At 36.1% G+C, this 21,785-nt stretch overlaps 1 protein-coding gene across 7 annotated transcripts in view; it reads right to left on the minus strand.

Annotated features, from left to right (window-relative positions):
* Nucleotides 1-21,785, minus strand: part of PHTF2 (putative homeodomain transcription factor 2) — a 127,058-nt gene that overhangs the window by 28,833 nt on the left and 76,440 nt on the right. For 6 of the 7 annotated variants that reach the window (XR_008296887.1, XM_015069731.3, XM_053218569.1 and 3 more), the window contains 5 exons: nt 20,233-20,302; nt 19,508-19,666; nt 12,294-12,459; nt 11,197-11,361; nt 1,203-1,389 (listed from right to left, as the gene is read on the minus strand). Coding sequence is in view for 6 of the 7 variants with exons in the window: in XM_015069731.3 (XP_014925217.1) it covers nt 1,203-1,389; nt 11,197-11,361; nt 12,294-12,459; nt 19,508-19,666; nt 20,233-20,302 (747 nt within the window). In the remaining variant the exon portion in view is untranslated. The remainder of the gene's footprint in view (nt 1-1,202; nt 1,390-11,196; nt 11,362-12,293; nt 12,460-19,507; nt 19,667-20,232; nt 20,303-21,785) is intronic. The other variant, XM_053218572.1, reaches the window with a different exon arrangement.

A 21,785-nucleotide genomic window follows, 5' to 3' on the forward strand; every position in this document is an offset into this window, starting at 1 on the left:
GCAATAAACTCATATAACTTTAGTAGGTAATACATAGCTAAAAATGTGTTTGAAAGCGGTAGGACTAAAAACTTATCTGGTGAATGATGATAGTGATGTGAAGCTCACAGTATTAAAGAGCTAAATGCTTCCAAAATCTAAAATCAGAGCAAGGGACTCTATTTCACTGCACCCCATGGTATTTATTGTATGCTACTGGTACTGAAAATACATGTATTGTCAAGTGGTAACACATATTTCACTCAAACCCAAAGAACCAACATAAATGTTCATGCTCACATTCTATATGTAACAGAAGCAAACATCTCTTAATTTGGCCATACTGTTTTATTGTAACAGTTTTTTAAAGAAAAAATTACTTAACAAAAAAAACTGAAAGAAACAAAGAGATATATAATATTACAATAGGCTTTGTTACAGTAAATGCTGGATTTCTTTATTATTTTGGAAAAGTAAACAAACAATTGCTATCCTTAACAAATGTCATCAATAAGAATTTTTTTTTCAAATTAAAAACAAAACAAAACGAAACAAAACAAAACAGAACAAATGTGCTGACACCAAAGGTAATGAAATGAAAAACAGGTAATATTTTCTTATGGAGAACATGGATGGAAAGCCACATTCCTAGTTCAGTTTCTAAAATTTAAATGTTCCATTCAAAACAAATTCTCACACACACAGAGAAACAAGGAAAGAGAAGGTAGGTTTAACAAACATCAGTTATAAATTATAAAGTGCTTTAACATTTAAATTTTTTTTTAATGTTTTTTAATTTATTTTTGAGACAGAGACAGAACATGAGCAGGGGAGGGGCAGAGAGAGAGGGAGACACAGAATCTGAAGCGGGCTCCAGGCTCTGAGCCGTCAGCACAGAGCCCAACGCGGGGCTCGAACTCACAGACTGTGAGATCATGACCTGAGCTGAAGTCAGACGCCCAACCGACTGAGCCACCGAGGCAACCCCAAGTGCTTTAACATTTTGGAAAAATTGGAGCCATCAATCAATTCAGAAGGTACCAAATTACACTAGCAATCAAATTTAATCAAAAAACTTTAGTTTCAGCTTTATCAGTGTGATTTGTAAAGGCTACAGAATAAATTCTGGAAAAAATACATACTTCAAAGGTGATTCCGATGTCTAAATCACTTTCCATCAGCTGATAAAAGATCACACAAACAATTTTAAAAATCACACTTACTTTGCTGGAAATGTTCCTCAGTGTTCCTGTGTGCCACGTTGTCTCTTCTGGTCCAACAGTTTCACACTGAGGTTCATGGCTTTGTATTCCCTCCTCACTGCTTTTAACAGTTTTTTTCCCTTCAAGGGATACATAGCCATTGTCAGTCTCAGTTGATTTATCAATTGAATTCTTCGCTTTCTTTGATCTAAAAAGAAGAAATTGCAGAAGCATGTTATGTAGACCCAGCTTATTTTCATGGGTTACTGATAGAAATTATGCTCTGTTAAAAATTAAATCTGGTAGTTATTTTTCAGAATTTTAATGGCTATCTTATTTTTTACAATAAATAATTTAGAAATAGAATACCTATCATAAAAAGTAAGTCAATAATTGTCAATCAATGTCCTAATTTAGCTTACTTGATTGGTTTTGAGGTCTTAACAAATATCAGTTCTAAGAGACATGCCCTAACTTATCAAATGATTCTTGATTAAAATCACTTGGTCTTTGTGAAAAATCTATGATCAAAATTTTGCCCTTTTTATTACAGTTAATAATATATTTTAAAGTTTTACTTAAAAACTGTTTCTAAGGGTGCTTGGGTGGTTCAGTTAGTTAAGTGTCGACTCTTGATTTCAGCTCAGGTCATGATCTCAGGGTTGTGAGACTGAGCCCCAAGTTGGGCTTTGCACCGACAGCACGGAGACTGCTTGGGATTCTCTCTCTCCTTCTCTCTCTGCCCCTCCCCAACTTGCGAGTGCATGTGCTCTCTCTCAAAAAATAAACTTAAAAACAAAAAACAAAAAAACTGTTTCTATAATTATTAAATGGTGACTGGTGGTTTATCTTGGTTTTAATACTTTTGCTTACCCCAATACTTTACTATTAGTATATATAAATAAATATCTCTGATAAATTCATTGTAGTATACAAAGGAGCCGTATGACCTTTTGTAGCATAAAAATATGTGAAGAAAGGGAAAACTTTTTAATACAAGTTTCTGGGCGCCTGGGTGGCTCAGTCAGTTAAGCATCTGACTTCGGCTCAGGTCATGATCTTGCAGTTCACAAGTTAGAGCCCTGCATCGGGCTCTGTGCTGACAGCTCAGAGCCTGGAGCCTGTTTCAGATCCTGTGTCTCCCTCTCTCTCTCTGCCCCTCCCTCTGCTCTCTTTCTCTCTCTCTCTCTCTCAAAAGTAAATAAACATTTAAAAAACTTAGAAAGAAATATAAATAATGGAAGAAGTAGACATGAACAACGCAAAGAAAATAAAGAAGTAACCTCTTTCACCCACTAGAAATACTCTGGAAAAAATATTAGCATCATGTAGCCATTAATTACCTAAAAGGCTACCACTGAAATTCTTCACTTATAGGAATTTAATTATTTTCAATACATAAAATACAACATGTAAAATAATAAACAAGACTTTTTGATTAACAGGCCAATGCTTGAGGAGTCTTTTTCAGAAACTCTCAGAGACTACAGAGGGTGAAAGAATAGCTATCCAAAAGAAATAGCAGAAATATAGTGGAAGTCCCACACAAAATTAAAATGTGCTCAATGCAGATTAAGCCTAAATTATTAAACCTGTATTATTAAAAAGCAATTGCATTTAACTTTATTTAAATAAATCCCCTTGAATTTTCTGCAGAGTATCAGATTTGCAGGAAAAAAATTATATTGCTTTTTTAAAGGCCAAAAAACAAAAATTTTTTAAATTTCTCAAAACTTTTTAAAACAAAAGTTTTTAAAAATGCACACAAAAAACATATCTTTAATACTATAGTTAACTCAGTCATATTGGAATCTTTTAGAACTTTATAGGACCTTAGAACTCACCTATTCTAAATGCTCATTTTGGAAACAATGGATCAGAGATATAAAGAGATCTAAGTAATCTAAGTAACTTATATAAGGTGACAGAACTAGTTAGAGGCAAAGCCAGCACTAGAATACAGACCTTCTGACTATGAAGGTAACTATATTCTCCACACTACCTCCAAGTGCCTCCTCTTGGGGAAATTGCTGATGGGATTTCTTAACACACTCATCAAAGCCTAAAAAGCTTTTGTTTTATACAAACAGGCCTCTCTTCTTCCTGATCTTCTCCTTCAAAGTTACTAAATGGTACAGACCACACTTCCCATAAGCTTCGCAGATGTCTGATGCCTTCTAGTCATTCAGAACACATCTCCATAGAGTTGCAAGACTCAGAAGCCCAATCTCCTGACCCTTTTCTTTCTATATGACCCTAAGAGATGGAGAGACCAAGGGAATGAACCATCGAACAAAGATCACTTAAGAGTTACAGAGGGAAGGAGGAAAATGGATTAAAGTAGAGAGGAGAAAGGGCAAAACAGAAGATAAAAGACGCAGAGAAAAATGTGTGACCCTCTCTGCCTCAGGAATAAAGTGATAAAATCATCAGTTATTAATTGTTCCCTTCACATCTCTCCCTTAAACACTGCACAACATGTGGATATAGAAAAAGACCTAGGGAAATACAGTCTTGATATCTCAAAAATGTGAGAATTGAAAAGCTAGACCAGTGTGCTGGAAAGGGATCTATGAAGGTTCTTAGAAATTACACTGGGGTGGAAAAACAGGGGGAAAAGGAGATGAATGGGATGAAAGAAGACTGGAAAATTGGTAGAACTATTAATCAGACAGGATATGCAAGAGGAGAAATTTATCTTAGAAGATGGAAATGCTGGCCCTCAAGGGCCTAGGAACATCCTTAGAAAGATCACTAGGCAGTTGAAAACACAGGCCTGGAGGCCTATAGTCAAAGTAGAAAAAATAGCTGAAAACCTGCAGAGTGAACCAGAACCCTAAAGGGCAAAAAGATAAAGGCCTAGTGAAAATGGCTTTGAATCAGTAGTAACTGCTGCCTCTGGGATTTTTCTGAGGGGAATGTACTCTTGGTGGAGGGGAGGATGGAAGTACTAGCAGTAACCCATTCCACATACCTTTCTGCTATCTCCCTTCCTCTCTTCTTTATCTCTACTTCCAATCTTCTCTGGGTTGTTTCTTTCCCCACTATCTCCTCAAAGTACATGGAACACCCTCAGGAGACATCAACAGTAAGTTACTAAGCTATAGCAGCTTTCTGATGTTTCTCACAAACTAAACGCAGAGAAGTTGCAAACCAAGCTGAAAGGACAAAGAACATAGCAAATATAAGTACCACCCTCAGAGTTTACAAAGTAGCTCAAAATACAAACTGAGGCAGCTTGGCAGTGGCTGGTAGTAAGGGCTCTTGCTTGAGAAGTGCTGCAGTGGGGCAGCAGGGCAGACCGGTGGCAGCCAATAACAGCACCCCATTCAAGGACAATTCTGGGGCAAGGTGTCAGGTGTAGCCCAATGGGGTTTTGGGAATGGGCTACAAATGGAGACTAACTGAATAAATAAGTATACTGAGGACAGTGGGAATCAGATTTTTCAGTGACAGAGAAGGAACATGTGAATATAAAGAAAAGATGAACTTTGAGGTACCATATTTGAATTGGAGCTATCATTGCAAAGTCATGGTTTATAATACATCTAAATATAGAAATAAAAGTAGAGGGATACACACACACACAGCACTTTCCAGCTCTGCCCACTAAGAAGGTCTGGGAGTTTGAACACCACAACAGCAATGAGCACTTTTAGAACTCAGATCTTGCTTTCTATATACCATCCTCCTCGAAGAAATGGATGACTCCAGGGCTGAGACAGAGGAAGTACAAGCTGAACCTAAAACATTTTGTTGTTCTAGAAAGTAAGAAAGTGATCAAGGAATGATAGGGAAATATCAAAAAGACAAACTGCTCAAAGGGGCTCCACTGGCCAAATTTAGGCCAATCTGATCATCAAAATGAATAATGACATTAACCAATTGAATAAAATGAAAATCTAGGAATAAATAAGGGAAAGCTTATCCTTAAAGCAGAATGTCAACTAATAAATGCAGAAGAAATGACAGAGAAAGAAAAATCACCATTTGGCAACCACCATAATTCAGGCTATAATCATCAAATAGATGCTAAAACTAGAAGGTGAAGGTGGGATGAGAAAGAAGTTATTTTTATAATCTTCATGTGTCTCCACACAGGAGATTTGTTGATTATAAAGGGAAAAGTAAATATACAATGGAGAAATCTGGTAGATATTATATTAAGTGATTAACGTCAATATCAGCAGTAAAGGAACAAATTTACTTTGTTTTCCATCTGATAGGATGCAATAAGAACTAAGTATCACTTCTCTGATATTCCTGCCAAAAATGCATAACTTGGGTTTAATCATGAAGAAACATCACACTACTAACTCAGTATTATGCTGCTAAATGTTAAACAACCAGCTCTACAGTCCTTGTTTGTAGTGTTTCCTGATTTCCATGGTGTAAGTAATCCCACCATGGCCAGTTTCAAGTACCAACCAACTGATAATGCTGACCTTGGAGTTGGGAAAAGATACACATATTTGGCACTCACAAGTCATTTGGAGTCAGATCCCAACCAGAGGCAAAACCTACATTAAGTGACTTTGTACAAAATGACTTCCTTGTACGTCTTCAGAAACGTTAAAAACGTGAAAGTTGAGGAAAGACTGATGTCTGTTCCAGACTGAAGGAGACTAGAGAGACATGACCCAGATTAGAGCTTCTGCCGGAAGTAACAAAGCTATTAACAGAGACCATCAGAATTTAAATGGGGTCTCTGGGTGAAAGATATATGGGAGTTCTTTGTGCTGTTCTCTCAACTCTTCTAGAAGTTTGAAATTGTTTCAAAATAAAATCATATCTTTTAAAAAGTATAAGCTGATTTGTACCCTGATTAGGGTATTCTTTGGGTTTGAGCATCACAAAAATGCGGAAAGGAAAGAGAGAGTAGGAAAGCTAAATTCCAATTAATGGAGGTAAAGAGGGTCAAAAACTGGCTGCTCCAGGTGATGTTTAGTTCCACCACTGACTGCTGTGTCGTTCATAGTGCCATTAAGAGCTGAAAGTAAGAACCTCAGAGAAAAATATTAGTTTCTCAAAAGGAACACAGGTTACCAAGACTCAGATGCTTTATTACCACATTCCATTGTTTTAAGGAGTAAAGATACTAGAGAAAGGGAGTAGGACTGAGAGATATATTTAAAATACTAATATTGTAAAATTCTACTTAGACTATTTTTTAAAGGGATGGGTACTTCATTCAAGTCAACTTTAAAATATGTACAAAAATAAAAGTAAGTGAATAGCATTTTGATTTTAAAACAAACATATGTATCTAAATCATCATTCTCTACCAAAAATAAAACACACAGTACAAAAAAAGCTGGTATTAGGAATTAAAGTACTGTAGTATAGAAATAAATGGTACCTTTTTCATATTATCCACAAAAAAAATCTACCTTTTGACAGCTACATTTAATGCATATAATACATTAACTTGGTAAAAACCAGAGTTAACAATTTTTTTCTTAGATCAACCCAAATACCATGAGTCACAGGCATGTGGGCAATGAGGTTAGCAGTGTGGTGAAAACAGGAGACATACTAGGCCATACTGCTCTTAGTTATTTCTGTGGTAGAAACAGTATTTCATGCGTTGGATTTTGAACAAAAAGCATTTGCAAAGAAACAATGTGCAATTCCATTGCCATGGTCAAGGCTTACCATATTTTATTACTTTATAGTTAATTTTGTAACTAGCCTACTACATTAATCTTTGAATGGCATGACCTGTGTAGAATTGTTTTAAAAGTCTTATGCTTGACAAGTCAAGAAGGATAACCCTATGTCAAAAATACTCTGAGGAGGAAATGACTTTCAAAAATGTAAGCAGTATAATTAGCTTAGTTCCTTTGTGAGATGAATGATGATTTTGGTCTTGTCTGAAAAAATGCAAATAAATGTACAGCCTATGCCATAAATAAATCATGAAACTGGCTGCGTTTTTCAACACTGAAAACTTTAACCAAAAATGTAACACAACTTTTAAAGAATTTACTAGCTTATGAAATTTCAGATCTACTGTACCAAACATGAAAACCAGTGTGTTTCTATTTGAAAAACCTCATCAGGTAATCATAACATTCATGGTACTCTGTACTGCTATAGGGGGAAAAAAAGTTGGAAATGTTTGTTGGTGCTCTTGAAAACATTTAGAGGTATATAAATAGACCCAACTGAAGATTATCCTTCCAGTACTAAAGGATATTTGAGAGATGTTCCTTTGGGGAAAGTTAACAGTAGCAAATAACTCTTATTCTAGAACATGGTATGAAATTTCTAGTCCTGCTGTCATTTCTACAAGGTTAAGAATCCAGAGGGAAAGGAAGATAGAGAGACAGAATGCATAAAATCTCAGACATTAGAAAATGACACAGAAGCCTACATATTACCTGTACTGTGTGCACAGCTATGCATACACCTTGATGACATGCTAACATAGCCCTTCAAAGACTTTTGGGCCCCCGTTTCCCTAGGTATCCTTTGTAACATGCAAATTTGAGAGGTGTGTACCAAATTATGTATTATGTACCAGGTTTATGTATGGTACCTGTAATTTTTCTAGGACTACTCCAAAACAGAGTGGCTCTAGCAGAGCTTAATGAATTAATCTAACTGTGACCTAAGATATAGAAAAAAATTTTTAACATTTATTCACTTTTTGAGAGAGAGGGAGAGACAGAGCAAGAGCAGGGGAGGGGAAGAGAGAAAGGGAGACACAGAATCTAAAGCAGGCTCCAGGCTCTGAGCTTTCAGCACAGAGCCCGATGTAGGGCTTGAACTCACGAACTGCGAGATCATGACCTGAGCCGAAGTTGAACACTTAACTGACTGAGCCACCCAGGCGCCCTTGGCCTAAGATATTTTTGAAAAATCTGTGATATACTGATATTTACATGGTCTTCATCCTTGTCTGTGGAAGACACGCTTCACCCAGTTCATAGCTTAAATGACTTAAATTAAAAATAAAATTTTAATCCTTATACCAAAAATTTATGGTGGGACTGCATACCACTTTAATTCATTATGCAGTATACTACATTATGTGAAAAAAATAAATTTATTAAATCTTTAGGTGTTAAAAATAGTCAATATGGAGGTCAGCCATCTGAATTAACATATGACCAGTTTTACTCTGGCATCTGTCTCTCATCCACCAAGTCAATTTATATTGACTGTTTTTCAGTGATATTGTGATGGTAAATTAAAGGACAGGTAAGAAACCTTAGTATCTGAATTCTGAAGAAGGTATTATGCTGAAGAGATATACTAGCTAGATGTAATTCTTCCTATTCAATATTCTTAATAAAACTTATAATTATGCTAATTTATGACTATAATTCTTTGAAATTAAAGTACTAAATACTTAGGAAATATGGTTGATTTCTACATCTTTTTAAATTGCTACTTTCTTTGGCTTTGTTTTCTTAGGTTCATGGAATTCTTTTACAATAATTCCTAATTTTTTCCAAATGAGAAATATTATGCCTTATCTAAAAAATTGTTTTATCCTGAAAATGAAATGTACTTAGAAATGATAAATAGGGCCTTCCCAACTTACAAATTCAGGACATAAAAATAAACAGTAGTTTTCATCCTAACATCTACAAAACCAACAGACACTCTACATGAAGCTTAAACATTTGTGTGGTCATACATTTATTTTCCTAGTTATGTTAATTCAGATACCTTAATGGAGGTATCTAGCTTTTCAATTTATTATCACCAGAAACAATTTTAAGTCTCAGTTGGTATTTCACTTTAAGGCCTTTCTGATTTATCAAAGCTTGAAAGAACAAGACATCATCAAGATTTCAGAACTCAGTTTAGAACTTCCAAAATTAACATTTTTCTTAAGATCTTTTTGTACCTAATATTTAAAACACTCTCATTCATATGCTAACAAACCCGTTCCAAAATGAGACAGATTAAAATAGTACATCTTTAAAAACATTTACATTACAAAGTTGTCATTTTAAAGAAATAAATCCAAAGGGATTTAGCCATTATAATATCAGTGACTGGTAGTCAAGGTCATTCTATAGTCCAAAAGGAAGAAAATTGAAGTCTGAATCTCATGTGACTAGAGAAACATGGTAGAATTCCAAAGGCACTAACCTATTGATCTAGGGGGATTTTGAATACTATGTAATACAATTTTAGTTTTGGACAACCCAAACAACTAAATGATTCCCCAAAAGCAAAACATATATACTACGCTATTTATAAGTGCTCATCAGAAGGTCTTAAGAAACTGACTTCACAGTGATAAAACTTTCACATCCTACTGTTGGAAAGGACAGCTATTTATTAAAAAACAAACAACAACAACAAAAAACTAACAAAGACAATGAAATTCAAATTCAAAATAAAACCAAAGCCTGTATCTTTTCTGGACAAAGAACAGGTGGTTGGAATGGTCAGGGGATCCAACTTAATTTCATGTTACTTCAAACTTAGGCTTTGGTACAATTTCCCTCAAAATTACAAGCACTTGAAAATACTCCCAGGATACCATGGCTTAATTGTGTAACGTATGATAAACTTTATCATTAAGAGCACAATCACAAGTTGATGAAACAATGATACTAGTGGAAGAGTTAACAAAAGTGCTCAAAAATAGTTATGTGCAGTATCCCTTGATTTATTAACTTGGCAAGTTTTGTCAATTCTGTGTTTTGATCATAGCTTTTTAACTTTTTTCAGACTTATTGTGTCTATGTAAACTATTAATATAACCCTTACATGTTTTGAATCAACCATTAAAAATGACAATACAAGATTGAATTAGGTTTATTTTTGAAGTTTGCTGTAATTATATTTCCCTATTTGGTAAATCTTTGCTGTGATACAAACTATACAAAAAGCCCAATGTATAAAACCAGAATTTCATGCTATGGTATACATCTTATTATTTTAAATAATAATGCCTATATGTTTTATTTCAGATAATTTTACATAATTGAAGCAGGGATTAAAGAAAAATGTACAACTCACATGGCATTAATAGTCACTTTGACTAATAGTGCTGATAAAAATAAAATGACCAATTCAATAGAAGTCAAACAGTATTTGAAAAATCATTAAATAAACCAAAATCAAGAAATCCCAACTAAACATACTGTGATGGTATATACTCATTCTCATATAGATGTATTTACACATATCCCAAAGTAAACTTTATGGTCTCTGTTTTTCCATCATCTGTAGCATTATAATTTATCAAAACAAAATCCATACCAGAACTGCCATTTTTTAAAAAAAAATTTTAAATGTTTATTTATTTTTGAGAGAAAGAGAAAGAAAGACAGACTCTGAGCAGGGCAGGGGCAGAGAGAGAGGCAGACACAAAATCCAAGGCAGGGTTCAAGCTCTGAGCTCTTCAGCACAGAACCTGACACAGGGCTCGAAATCACAAACTACGAGATCATAACCTGAGCCGAAGTGGGACCAACTGAGCCACCCAAGGTGCCCAATTATAATATTGTGCCTGCCTGCCTGCCTGCCTGCCTTCCTTCCTTCCTTCCTTCCTTCCTTCCTTCCTCTTTCTTTCTCTCTTTCCCTCTCTCTCTCTCCTCTCCTTCCTTACTTCCTTTCTTCCTTTCCTTCTTTCCTTCCTTCTTTCCTTTCCTTTTCTTTCCTTTCTTTCTCTCTCTTTTTCTTTCTTTCTTTCTTTCTTTCTTTCTTTCTTTCTTTCTTTCTTAATTTTTTAAAATGTTTATTTATTTTTGAGAGAGAGAGAGAAAGAGCATGAATGTGGGAGGAGCAGAGAGAAAGGGAGACATAGAATCTGAAGCAGGCAGGTTCTAGGGTCTCAACTGAGCCTAAAGTGGGGCTTGACTCACGAACTGTGAGATCATGACCTGAGCCGAAGTCAAGAGTCAGATGCTTAACCAACTGAGCCACCCAGGCACCCCCCAGAACTGTCATATTTAAAGTCATTAATAATCATTAACTGAGACTGAAGTCCCAGAAAAGGGATAGTGCATCTCTATGCCATATAAAGCCTTGAATAAATACAAACCCTGATAAAAAGAAAGCCGCGTGCCAGAGGTCTCTGAAGACAGCGCCGACGCCATAAGAGGTGCTGGTTCCGTGGCTCTGAACTGCTCCCTCCTGCGTGTTGTCTGTGGTACTAGAACCATCTCCTTCCCTATGTACTTCCAAATGGGCTGCTTTTCTTAATTTCCTTCATCAGAAGAGGTTAAGAGCCGATTAACTTTAAAATTTTAACAACCACTTTCTTGGCAGTACATTCAAAATTTTGATAAAACATAAACACAGGAACTTCAATACACAATAAAATTCAAATAAACTGGATAGAAGTTAATCCAAATGTTAAGGTACATATTCGAGAACAATTTCTATAAGTGTTAGGTATTGTTTCTTGCTCTTAATGACAGGTCAGTGGACATTAGGTTGTAAGGATAACACTGGACAGATTTTTACAAAAGCATTTCTTCCCTACTTGAATGCCACTTATCTGCAGAAGAAGGAAGAAGAAAGAAGAAAATTTAGATTGGAAAGAATTATAATCTAACTGATCAATAATGCTATTTATCTAATGAAGGTATTATCTTTTCAAAACAAAAAGGGCTTAAATCTTAACATCCCCATACTGCAAATGTCACAATCTCTTAGCAACGATATTCAAAAGAGGAATTGCTCCAAAAGACCCTTTAAACAGAACTCCATTGTGCTGAGTGGCCAGTGAGACTTGCTACGTTTACTTAATCAAGGGGCAATATGAAACAGCTTCAAGTAGCATTTAATAAATAGAATTTGACTGAAATTTTTTCTTGGCTCTTATTGTCAAAGTATAAGTACAAGATTTTGTAAACAGAGAGAATTATCAGCAATTCCAGCTAATATATTCCCTGCAATGATATTAGGTGCCTTGCAGATGAGCTTCAGAAAAGAAAGCAAAAACAACAAAAGTAGGTATGTGGTCTCACAATGGCCTTGAAGCAAATGCACAACCTAAATCTTCTGGCAGTTTACTCTGAAACTCCCTGCTTTATTTGAAAGAGTGACTTTACAAGATGACATTTTATTCAAGTCAAGAACAATCTTAGATTCAAGTTACAGACATACACAAAAAGATCACTTATAACAGAGTACCTCCTTCTTTTACCCCCTGTGCTCAGAGGAGGTTTCGGTGTTCTTGTTGACACAATCTGGCAATGCACAGTTCCCAGGAGCAGCATCAGCCATACTGGCCCAATCACTTCAGTCAGAGGTATGCTATGTGGGCTAGAAGCGGAACAGAATAACACTATTGCAGCAACTACAAAAAGGGAAAGAAAATATGTTTAATTATAGATCTGATAGTCACTTCTTCAAAACTTTAAAAATTGTTCTAACACTGCTTCTTGGCAGATTATTTTTCTAATTTTAAATGAGTTTAAGATGTTACTCCAGACAAGCTCTTTCAGACTATTTTTTCTTTGCCACTGGCTACCCACAGTATTCAGTAATAAACTCCTGGAACAAGATAACATCCAACATAGTCTCTAAAGTACACACTTTAACGCTATAGTGAAAAACAGATGCATATAAATCTAAGGGCATTCCTAGTAAGATCACAATCAAAAGAACCACTAACTTCTAGTGCTCTTATTTCTTTGTTTTCCAAACAAGGAAGTAAGTCTATGATGTGTGTAATAAGGCTATAAAGAGCTTCTTTTCAATAGAAGTTTATCCACTCAGAAATAGTAACATAAATTTACTTGGGTGTATTTTTCAGGAAAACCTCTAAACACTCACCAATACTAAGCACTGTCATACGAAGAAGAAATCTTGCTTTTGCCTGCTCAGCATCCTTTATACTTTCTAGACATAAAAGTGTCTACCTTTTGGGAGTCTGCCCCTTTTATCTGTCAATCAAATGGTCTTATTTCTCTGACTTCAGGGATAGAAATGTAATCTAGTCTTGCCACAGTCTTAATTCTGGGCACAGGAATTAATAAAAAGATGGGCGGGGCACCTGCATGGCTCAGTTGGTTGAGCTTCTGACTTCAGCTCAGGTCATGATCCCACGGTTCATGGGTTCAACCCCTGCATCAGGCTCTGTGCTGACAGCTCAGAGGCTGGAGCCTGCTTCAGATTCTGTGTCTCCCTCTCTCTCTGTTCCTCCCCCACTCATATTCTGTCTCTGTCTCTCTCTAAAAAATAAACACTTAAAAAAAATTGTTTTTGTTTTTGTTTTTTTTTTTTTTAAATAAAAAGATGGGCATGTGCCTAAGTGGGGCCAATCAGAATCTTTTTCAGGGATTAATATAAGTACTTGAAAGAAGGCCCTTCTCCTAGATCACAAGCACTACTATGGAAATACAAAATTACCATACCACCTCAGCCACCACTCAGAAAAAAGCCTTCTTAAGAATGAGACCAGCATGATGAGAACAGAATCAACAACACAAAAAGACATCACCTGAGCCTCTAGATCCAGCAATGCTTTAATAAAGGGCCTAGGAGTTTCTAATTCTGTTTTGGAACAACTGGAGAATCTGAAAGTTAGGAGATTTTTGCTCATTCTGTTAGGTGTGATTGTTGTAATGTCGTGTAATGTGCCTATTTTGAAGAGATGCATGTTGATGTATACTGGGGTAAAATGTCATGATGTATATAATTTACTTCAACAAAATATATTAAGTAAATATTCTAAAATATCAATGATTATTTAATCAAAGAGATGGGCATATGCTGTTTTTGAATGACTAGGCAACTTATCATGTAAATCAGGACTCTTTTGAGAGTGAAAGAGGAGCTGTGAAATAAAAGCCTCAGGACAACACAAGTAGACTTGGACGGTTGCACAGTCCCAGGCAAACTGGAACATACAGCCATCGGGCTATTGTTACTGACCAGTCTATCTAGTTTCCTGTTTTTTTTGTTTTTGTTTTTAATTTTTATAATAAGCAGCAAAAAAACAAAAACAAAAACAACACTTTTTGCAAAAGCTAGTTTGCATTTGGTTTTGCCACCTGCAACCGAAAGAATCCTGGTCTAGCACACCAAGATGGAAGCTTAACATACCACTTTACCTCCTAATATGTATTTAAAGAGGTCCCATAAAAACAAATTTCAGCTTTATAATCTCCTAAGTAATAAGTTTCTTTAAAAAGAAAAAAGAGACTTAATTTTTTTTTTAAATACCAATCATCTTTATGAACTACCCTGGAATTTAACTCAAAGTGTCTAGTTGTTTTATAACAAAGCTGAAATTTTGAAAAGTATAGTTTTTGATGTTTTTAATATGAACTCTAATGTGACCCTTATTAAGTCCCTTTACCTTTCTGAGCCTTGGTTTATTTATTTATTTTTTTGTAAAATAAAATCGGAGATAGGTACTAGAAATTTAAGTAAAACACTCTGAAAAGCTCCTTACATAGTGTGTATCTAACATTAGTGATAGTACTTCTATTCACTATCACTAAATTAACTATCTTTAAAAAGAAGGGGGACACAGCCTGCCCAGTTGGCTCAGTTGGAAGAGCATGTGACTCCTGATCTCTTGGTCATAAGTTCGAGCCCGAGGTTGGGGGTAGGGACTACTAAACAAATAAATTAAAAAAATAAAATAAAAAATAAAAAGAAGGGGGATGCAAATGCTACTTATGAGGTTCAGAGTTTCAGGCACAAAGAAGAACATCTTAAAGAACTTCAGATTTTATATAACCTCTTGCTGGTTATTTATCTGTATTCTTTCAGCCCTGTGACTACCATCCTCTCTGGTGGGGCTGGGAACCAACTTTATCCCTCTTTCTTTCTTCTGGCTGTGCCTAAGTGTTCATGCCCCTCCCATGGCCTCAGTTCCTGAGACAGTGGTTCCTGTATCCACAGTTCTGGTATCACCTCCATCCTATTGTTTCCCTTCAAGTGAGGGGTTAAGAAGAAAGCATTCACTTCTCTTACATAATGCTAAGTTATACTTTTCGATCATGTAATGAAGTCCTGTGAACTAGACAGAACTACTGGAGATTTTTGTTAGACAGAACTTCTACAGATTCCTCCAAGAGCTCAACTATGACAAAATGTTTATTAGGCACAAAAGTTCCAAAGATTCACATACTGGCCAAGCAGAACTCTAGGGATAATCATTAGAAATAAAAAACCATCTAAAGGTCAATTTTTAGTCCTGTCAGTCTTTGAGATTTAGTGACAGATGTTAGCCACTGGGACTAGAAAGACAAATAAGACATAGTCTCTTTCCCTGCCCCTCCTCAATTTAGAGGAAAAGGGGGACATATAAAGAATCAAGTGGGGCGCTTCAGTGGCTAAGTTGGTTGAGTGGCCAACTTTGGCTCAGGTCATGATCTCGCAATCCGTGGGTTCGAGTCCCACATCGGGCTCTGTGACAGCTCAGAGCCTGGAGCCTGCTTCGGATTCTGTGTCTCCCTCTCTGCCCTTCCCCTGCTTGTAGTCAGTCTGTCTCTCTCTCTCTGTCTCTCTCTGTCTCTCTCTCTCTCTCTCTTCCCCCCCCCAAAAAAATAAACATTAAAAAAAATTAAAAAAAAAAAAGAAAGAAACAAGATACCAGTAATGGACTGAATTGTGCCCTCTGCCCTGTTCATATGTTGAGGCCCTAAACAGCCAAATGCATAGAGCAAAGGATGAATGAAGTTGTAAGCGTGGAGCATTAATCCAATAGAGCTGGTATACTTCTAAGAAGAGACACCAGAGAACTTTCTCTGCTCACACACAAAAGAAAGACCATGTGAGGACAAGTGAGAAGGTAGCCATCTACAAGTCCGTAAGAGAAACCTCACCAGACACCAACCTGATGGCACATTGATCTTAAGACTTCTAGCCTCTAGAACTGTGAGAAAATAAATCTCTGTCACTTAAGCCACACAGTCTGTGCTATTTTGTTATGGCAGCTCAAGCAGTACCTATAAAGAGTGCTGTAATATATACAGGAAAGACCTATAACTAAATTGGGGGGTTATGAAAGGATTCTCAAAGAAGGGGGCATCTGATGCCTAATCTAACTGAGAGAACAAGAAGACGCTGCTGACCAGGTAACTATAAGGAAAAAGGGTTACCCAAGCAAAGACAGTTGTATGTCCAAAGGCAGAGAACATTAAAAAAACAAACAAACAAAAACACCCACAAAATGCTGAAGAAACAGCAAAGAGCTAATTTAGTCTGGTTAAACCTGGGGAAAGATTCAACAAAGGATTGACTAAAAACTTGGCTTTCACCTTGAAGGCAATGGTAACTAAAAAGAGATTTAGACCTTAAGTGGCTGGTTTGGATTTGCAATTTAAAAGGTAAATGGACAGGGCTGCCTGGGTGGTTCAGTCAGTTGAGGGTCCAACTCTTGATTTCCACTCAGGTCATGACCCCAGGGTTGTAGGATAGAGCCCCATGTCAGGCTCCCTAATGAGCATGGAGTCTGCTTAAGATTCTCTCTCTCTCGCTCTCTCTCTCTCTCCCTCTCTCTTGGGCGCAAGGGTGGCTCAGTCGGCTGAATGTCTAACATCAGCTCAGATCATGATCTCACAGTTCGTGGGTTCGGTCCCCGTGTCGGGCTGTGTGTTGACCGCTCAGAGCCTGGGACCTGCTTCAGATTCTGTGTCTCCCTCTCTCTCTGCCCCTCCCCCACTCACACTCTGTCTCTTTCTCTCTCAAAAATAAATAAAAATTAAAAAAAAAAAATTCTCTCTCTCTCTGCCCCTCTCCCCTGCTCGTGCTTTCTCTCTCTCTCTCTGTAAATAAATAAATAAATGAATAGAAGGTAGAAGATATAAGGGCTCTTGGCAAAAATCTGGGTGAGAAATGATATAAGCAAAAAGCATAAATGTAGTTGAGGATACACAGTTGAGATACTTATGTAACTGAAGTGAAAAACTATACGTAGTTGTACAAAACCAAATCTGACTGCATGTGATTCTTTCTACCTTTCAGGAGATAAGGATGGGATAGAGAATGAGGACACAACTTTTAATTCAAAAAAAATGGAGGCACAGGGGTTTCTAAGGTGCCAACAGATTTTTGAGGGTCATTAAGGGTCATATCATCACTTTGTCACTGGCTGTGTGACTTGAAGTGGGTTAAGTCACTTCTTTAAGCTTTACTAGGAGAATATTCAGTGTTTATCATTTATGAACACTTATAATGTTAAACTTTGGTTCTGAACTGAAAAAGATCTATTTTATGTCTGTTCTAACCTGTGTTTCTTATTTAACTTTGGCAAGCCAGTAAGTGAATTTCAGACACAACATGTGAACATCTAGTTACAATGGAAACTTCCTTGCCTTCAAATAGTAGAAAGCACAATGCACAGAGATTACAATCAATGGTACTGATTACTCATTACTCTCATTAGCAATTACAGTTTCTGACTACTTTAGAATAAAGGTTTCTCCTGTAGGTAAACTAGAAAGCATTAGAAGATAGCTACATTTAGATTAAGTTCTCTTAAATCTTTTGGAGAGGACAGCAAACACAAGATGGTAACTCAATAAAAATTGGGATCACTACACCTAGAAAATAGCTGATAAAAATACAGTTAGAAGAACTATCATATAATAGCATTACTTAACAATAACAATAAAGGTCAAATTCTTGAAAGTGATTAAAAATTGCATATGAAAATCCTTGGACGTGTTATTACACCCCATTGCAGGCATTCTAGGAATTTATCATAGGAAAATAATTCAAAATATAAGAAAAACTTCACAAATACATTCACTTCAGCAGTAATTCTAATAGCAAAAGACAGCAAAAAGCTTAAATGCTCAATACTGATGTAGGACAGTGTATAATAATTTAAAAATATAATTATAAAGACTATGATACTTGTGATTACATAAGGCAAAAAAATACAATTGTTTATACAGAATAATCAAAACTACATAAAAAATGTTACAAAGTAAACTGAAGGACAGATTACAGGCAGGTTTTTAAAAATTTTTTCCTACATTTTCCAAATTTTCTTCAATTAACATTTATCATTTCTTTAATCAGAAAAACACACAAATCTCTCTATTGATAAAAATCACAAAATCTTCATAGTTCACTCTCTTTTAGGTATATATGATGTACCTTGGCTCAAAAGAAACAACTTAACCTAAATAAAAGTCTGAAGGCTTTATTGTATTTTCATTTACTTAGAAGATACTTATCTGAAAAAAAAAATAAGATACTTAATCTTTTACTTAGAGTTTGTTGATGCAACATATTTAAATAATCATTCAGGATTACTATCATGTCTTTTTAAAAAAGCAAGACATTAAAAAGACTGAAAGGGTGCTCACTGAATTAAAACCACTGCTTTTGTTACAGTGCTGGGATGTGAGTGGTGTCTTCTTCAAGCCTCCAAACACTCTATAGAGCATCACGTATTATGCCTTGTGCGTTGCTGCTCTGACTGGGCACCAGAGCACTGCTGCGCTGGGAGGCAGCATAATGGAGTTGTGTTAAGCATGTGGCTTGGTAGTCAGATGGCTTAGACTCGAACCTGGATTCTACTGCCCCTGGGGACTGTGTGACTTGGGGCCCTCAGGTCCTTCGGGTCCCATCTCTATAAGCTAGGCAAACTACTGGTACCAACACTTCACTGCGTGGTTGTTAGAATTAAGTGAGACTCTGAAAAGCACTCAGAATACTGCCTGGCAACAGACTCTCAATACAGAATGAGGACAGTCTCCAAATATGGTGGATAGAAGAAAAGAGAAACTATAGCTGATACAGGAAAAACGAACTCACATAGCTTGTATAAAAAAAGACTGGTGTGGGAGCGCCTGGATGGCTGAGTTGGTTAAGCGTCTGATTCTGGATTTTGACTCAGGTCATGATCTCCCTGTTTGTGAGACTGAGCCCCATGTGGCGATCTGGGCTGACAGCATGGAGTCTGCTTGGGATTCTCTGTCTTCCTCTCTCTTTGCCCCTCCCCCATTGTGCGCCCACGTGCAAACACACTCTCCCTCTCTCAAAATAAATAAACTTAAGAAAAAAAAAAAAAAAGACTCTCCCTCTCTCAAAATAAATAAACTTAAGAAAAAAAAAAAAAGACTGGTGTGGTAGGTACATGTGATATGTATGTACATTTTGAAGAGACTTTCTAATTGTTAAATTCCTCTCAATTTGTGTTTTTCTTTAGCCATTTGCAAATTCAAGTTTTCATAAAAATTATAATGGAACATAACTGTTTTCTCAAACATTTTTAACACCAAACCAGCTGTGTCTTATTAAATGAAATATCACAACAAATGTGTATCTTCATACTCCATATAATTAGTATATGTTTTCTCAAAAGCCTTAGTAAGCCTAAAAACATAACATTCTGAAAGTTAAAAGCAAAATGAATTTCTATCACTTAACTATACCTTGAAGAAGATAAAGGACAAGAAGCCAGAAAAAGATGACTTTTGATGTTACTTGTAACCACCACCGGAAGAAAAAGGGAAAAAACACAACTCGAACAATTCCCTTTCTAGTCAGAGAAGTCCAAGGACTTTCAGGTTTTGCCTTAGCAAATGCAGACCCTGAAAAAAGTCAAATAAAATGACAAAATACATGCATCATTCTTTAATTTCCTTAGAGAAAATATTTCAACATTTGAAGGACAGAGAAAACCATGTATAATTTTAGTTTGCACTATACCATGAGTGAGAAGTGCCCAATTTTGGGTGGTAGGCACTTTTAAAAACATTCTTAGTGCTATCTTATTAACTTAGGTACTCTGAAAGAAACCATTTTAACTGAAATAACAGCAAAATTTCTCCCAGATATTTTATAAATACAAGACAATGTTCAAAGGTCAGTTCCAATTAGAAATTAAAAATTACCACTTAAATTTTTATAAACAAGCCATATAGTTGGCTAGGCAAACACAAGCTGCTTTTCTTTTATTTCTTGGACTGATCTTTAGTGGGGAGAAAGACTAGTCAATGGTATTTAAATACTTCCACTACGTCTTTCTTGTACTATTCCCACCTTCATTTCGGCTCACATTTCTTTTATCTCTACATATATATTTAACCCACTTTGAATAATGTTTCTTCAGGGTCAATTTCTAATTGCATTAAGCTGTTATTTATTCAAGACTCACCTCTTACAAGATCAACATCTATGAGGTCTGGTTTCACATGGGCTGTTTTCTTTGGTTTATTCCTTAAACCCTATAATATATTAAAAGTAGGATTGGTAAGGGAGTAGATCTTAAAGTTCTCATCATAAGAAAAAAAAATATTTGGAACTATGTATGGGGATGGATGTTAACTACTTATTGTGGTATCATTTCTCAATACATATATTTCTCAATATATAAAAATATTGAATCATTATGTTGCACACTTAGAAGTAATATAATCTCATATGTCAATTATACCTCAATAAAAAAGTAGAATTCAATTTACATATTTTTAAATCCAGAACAACAGAAAATAATCAAATTCTAAAGATTTCAATTAAAAAAACCCTGTAAGTAATACACTGGACAAAAATATAACACATCACATATTTGTTACAATTGGAACATAACTGTAGTATTGTAATAAATTTTATTACTTTCTAAAAGGATACATTTAGGGATGTGTGTAACATGTGAGGTCTGTTTATTACTAAAAGTAAAATTCTAAAACAAAGACTATCACAACCGGAACTCAATTTGGATGTAAAGCCTGAGACGGTCCAGGAGACTGTGTTGGCCCCAGATCTGCACAGGAGAGTATACTGGGGCTGGCTGGGAGAGCAGTGGCCCTGAAAAGCCCTCAAGGTGTGATGTTGGGGGGGTGGCTGCAGGAAGCAGAAGATCACAAAGCTGGGGACAGACAGGGATGCAGACTTCTCAGCAGATGCCAGCATGTGGGGGTGATACTAGCTGAGACCCGGAGAGGATGATGCAGATCTCAGGGTCGCCACTACGTTCACATGCCAACCACCAATGAGACCACAATGCCACCTAATCACCTTAGAACTTAGATGCCATGCCCAGGAAGAAGAGGAGGGAAAGCAGGAATCATGAATTGAATTAGTTTAAACCCAGAATTACTGAACACTAAGATTAAGTTTCTGCCATCAGTGTATGGAGCAGGAGCAGAGGTAGAGATCAAAATCACTGAAAAAAAAAAAAAATCACACTTTATAACTTAAGGGATGTTAAGAATTGGAAGAGCTTAGACTAAATTCTTTAGGAGTCAAGCGCTGAGATATGACACAGTGTGTAGGTAATTTGTTTACTATTCATTCAGTTAATCAGGTAACTTTGTAGTAAATTCTCTGTTTGGTCCTAATTCAAATAACAATGACCCGTAAGGTAATCATTTAGTTAAGTGCTGTTTGCATCTGAAACATAGAAAAGGAGACTATTTGAGCTCAGAATTAATGGAGATGTTTAAATCAAAAATGTACCCTGAAATCAAGAAGCAATTAACCTTAGAACCCCTTCGAATAGTTGTCCATGTGAAGCTGAAAACCACTGGCAGGTACAAAAACAAAAGAGTCAGGACTGAAGACACAGCCATGGTAATTTTATATACATAGTCAATCTTCATATTCATAGATTCTGTATTTGCAGATTTACCTGCTCACAGAATTTATTTGTAACCCAAAATCAATACTTGCTGTGCTTTTGCAGTCATTTGCAGACATGCACAAAGTAAG

This window comes from Acinonyx jubatus, chromosome A2, assembly GCF_027475565.1.
Source record: "Acinonyx jubatus isolate Ajub_Pintada_27869175 chromosome A2, VMU_Ajub_asm_v1.0, whole genome shotgun sequence".
Lineage (NCBI taxonomy): Eukaryota > Metazoa > Chordata > Mammalia > Carnivora > Felidae > Acinonyx > Acinonyx jubatus.